General features: G+C 40.4%; 1 protein-coding gene across 1 annotated transcript; it reads left to right on the forward strand.

The window, feature by feature from the left end:
- Positions 1–222: 222 nt before the first annotated feature.
- Positions 223–2741, forward strand: LOC105618165 (putative odorant-binding protein A10). The gene is made up of 5 exons (XM_012199706.1): positions 223–314; positions 568–655; positions 921–1116; positions 1862–2082; positions 2338–2741. Exons 1-4 carry the CDS (start codon positions 223–225, stop codon positions 2005–2007), a joined length of 522 nt encoding a protein of 173 aa, XP_012055096.1. The 3' UTR covers positions 2008–2082; positions 2338–2741.
- The last annotated feature ends 452 nt before the right edge of the window (positions 2742–3193 follow it).

Raw genomic sequence — 3193 nt, forward strand, 5'->3', positions numbered from 1 at the left:
AGCGTCCGCTGAATCTTTCAAGAAGCATCCTTAATGAGAAAGACCACGGTGAATGTGTTGTGGTACAAATGCGGTACCGAGCGAAGAGAAAATTCACTTCTCGAATTAAAATAGCCGTGAGTTTATGAAAAAAAGTAGAGAATCATCGCGGCGACAAGGAGGTAATTTAAAAGCGGCAACCTTGGTTAAGTCTCGACGACGACGGCGACAACGACGACAACAATGTGCAACGCGACTAGGGAGGAGAGAGAAGAACGAGCAAACAGAGATTGGAACTACTCGCATACCCGCCGTCGTATAGCAGTGGCACGACGGTGGGTTGCTGCTTGTTTAGCCGTGTTAGCTTTGGCGTGCGCACCGCCTCGCCTGCAGGCCAGCCCTACCTTATCCGCTTTCGTTACCGCATGACAGACGTGCTTCCGCCCTTATTGTCGGACGGCCGCGCAGCTAATTTCACCCTATATAGGAGCATTGCAGGTATATTCTGCGCGCACGCTCCGTCCTGTCTCCCGTGTCTCGTGTCCCACCAAAACCACCGGGGAAACCCGTTTACCATAATACTTGCAGATGGTGTAATCACGTTAAGCACTGTCGTTGGGATATCGTCGGAATTAATAAATTTAACGTCTCGCCGCGCGCTTCGCCCGCAATACGCGTAAAATAGCAATCCCTTTTTTACGCTCCACGGCGTTACGGCGAAAATCCGAGAGATAATGAAGCCGTGGGACTGTTGTGAAACGCTGTAGAAAATCTGGATTCGTTTAACTGGTATATGGTATATCAATTCGATAAACAAGAAATATTTTGAAACGTTAGCTCGCATTTCAGCAACGTTATACTGGGAAGATTCAGTAATTATAATAATAATTGGTACACTATTGTGGCTCACGTATTTGCATATACGTATAATTATGTTGCAGATCCTCGTCTTGGCCTGCGCTCTGCTCGTTACAGCGATGGCCACTGAATCGGATAGTGAGGGGCAGCAATCTGGCAGATCGCGAGTTTCTGACGAACAACTGAACGTGGCCCTGAGCGACAAACGTTACTTGAACAGACAGCTTAAGTGCGCCTTGGGAGAGGCGCCGTGCGATCCCGTCGGACGACGTTTGAAAAGTACGAGTTAGACTTCGTTATTCCGGAGAGATCGCATCTCGCGATTATCCCAAACAGGACTTGGAATAAAATTCCAATTCTTCTTTGATATCACAATCCTGAAGAACGAGTAAAAAAAACGCGATTGACTTTTACAGTATTTTGAAAAAAAGACGGGAGTAGAAGATGCTCGGTATTTTTAGAGTAAATTAGGAATATTTATCGTATTGGAATTGTGCAAGACAAAGTTTAGACGACGGGTGTAATTTCCATGTAATTTCGGTGAGTTCAATTTCCTTCTGTGAGAGATACGCGAACAAGAACATCACGCTAATTGTCACGTTTCCGTCGTCGTAGAGTAAACATAGGGGTCGAACGTTTTCGTGTGTCTGCGGAAGCAGAACCTGAGCTCTCAGTGAGATCGTATCAGTCTCAATCCTTTATCGAAAGCGTTAAATATTGAGCATTACCTTCAATTATTCAAACTTGTATCATAAACGTTTATTCGCTTTTGAGGTGGACCTCTTCTATTCTTCCGTCCTCATTTTTCGTTCTATGCTCACCTCATAAAAGGTTAAAATTAACATCAGAGATTCCAGAACAAACTGTATACACTCGCGGAAATGTTAAACATCAAATATCATTATATTCTGCGATAATATTGTGCACACACACATGAATCTCAAGAGAAACTTGCGCACATACGCTTTACGTACATAAAACCGACGAAAATTCTGTTGAAATCCTACGTCGTTATTTTATCCAGGTTTAGTGCCGCTGGTTCTGAGAGGTTCCTGCCCGCAGTGCAGTCCCGAAGAGACACGTCAGATCAAGAAGGTCCTTTCTCACATTCAGCGATCCTTCCCGAAGGAGTGGAACAGGATAGTGCAACAATACGCCGGAGTTCTGTAAACGAGATACGATATAAACACACCAGCCACGAGACTGGATGTACTAAATATAGTGAGAAAGGATACAATGAATCACGTATGGGAACACCGTCGATCATATTCATTTATTTAATAATATTGTTATCGAATGCACAAGAAAAATATAGCTCGATCGAAAGAGATATATTTACCTTCCATTTGTGATATGAGTTTTTTTTGTTCAACCCAAGTTTTTTTAATAAAAATCAATAAAATCTAACTAACCGGCTCCCAAAATTCAAACAATTTATAATTAAGGATAAATGAAAGTAAATAACTGCGAATAAATAATCAAGTTTTTTTGCTATTTTAGGTTTTCAAAGAATACGAAAAAGTGAGGATTATTTTTTTTATTATTTCTATTACATTACCAAACAGCTCTCTATTTTAAGAGACCAGACTCCGCTCTCTTTTATATTTTGGAATAATTTGAGAGAGAAATTTCGCTTGTAACTAAAAAATCCAGATTATAAATGGACGGTTAAAATATCATCAAAAGCACATAGTAAGGTAATTTTGCACGTAGAAAGGTAACTTTGATATGTGAAGATTTTATCTGTATTATCTATTATTCTATCTATGTAATGTGTATGTTATCTGTATTATCTATTATTTATGTAAAATGCTATGTATAAATTCTGTTCGCACATTTGACATATTTTATTTTAATAAAGTTTATTATACGTTTCTTATACGTATAATATACGTATAATATACGTTTCATCGTTTTTAATTTCACTCACGTATCTTTATCTGTGTCGAAGTGTCGCCTTCTTCCGTTTCATTAAAACAGCACGCGTACACCGCGTCTCATTCTTGCCTTTTTATTTCGCGGTATTCAAGCTCCACCTTCTGTTCTGGATCACACGAAGTACCAACGTGCCGCGACAACGACGCACGTTTATGCGCGTTCGTTACACTAAAGCGTGATTCGCATTCGAGATGTATAACATCGATTAGGGATATTGGTGTTTAAACCTACGCGTGATCCAGGAAATGCAAACGGGTCGCGTTACACGCGTTGTTTAGGGCTTATAAGTATTCCGAATTCTCGCAAGGATGGTCTGGATGTTTGACCAGGTTTATCGAGTATTAATGATGATCAACAAGTTGCTAATTTATTTGGCACATAATTAACACTATATCTCCGTTATATATACAGCCACCAT

This window comes from Atta cephalotes (genome assembly GCF_000143395.1).
Source record: "Atta cephalotes unplaced genomic scaffold scaffold00015, whole genome shotgun sequence".
Lineage (NCBI taxonomy): Eukaryota > Metazoa > Arthropoda > Insecta > Hymenoptera > Formicidae > Atta > Atta cephalotes.

What these genes read in the sequence shown, in the direction of transcription:
- LOC105618165 (XM_012199706.1), top strand. Translation starts at nt 223, where the DNA reads ATGTGCAACGCGACTAGGGAGGAGAGAGAAGAACGAGCAAACAGAGAT. An exon ending in CGTATAGCAGTGGCACGACG is followed by an intron (nt 315 to 567) that starts GTGGGTTGCTGC and finishes TAATACTTGCAG; the next exon opens with ATGGTGTAATCACGTTAAGC. An exon ending in GCGCTTCGCCCGCAATACGC is followed by an intron (nt 656 to 920) that starts GTAAAATAGCAA and finishes ATTATGTTGCAG; the next exon opens with ATCCTCGTCTTGGCCTGCGC.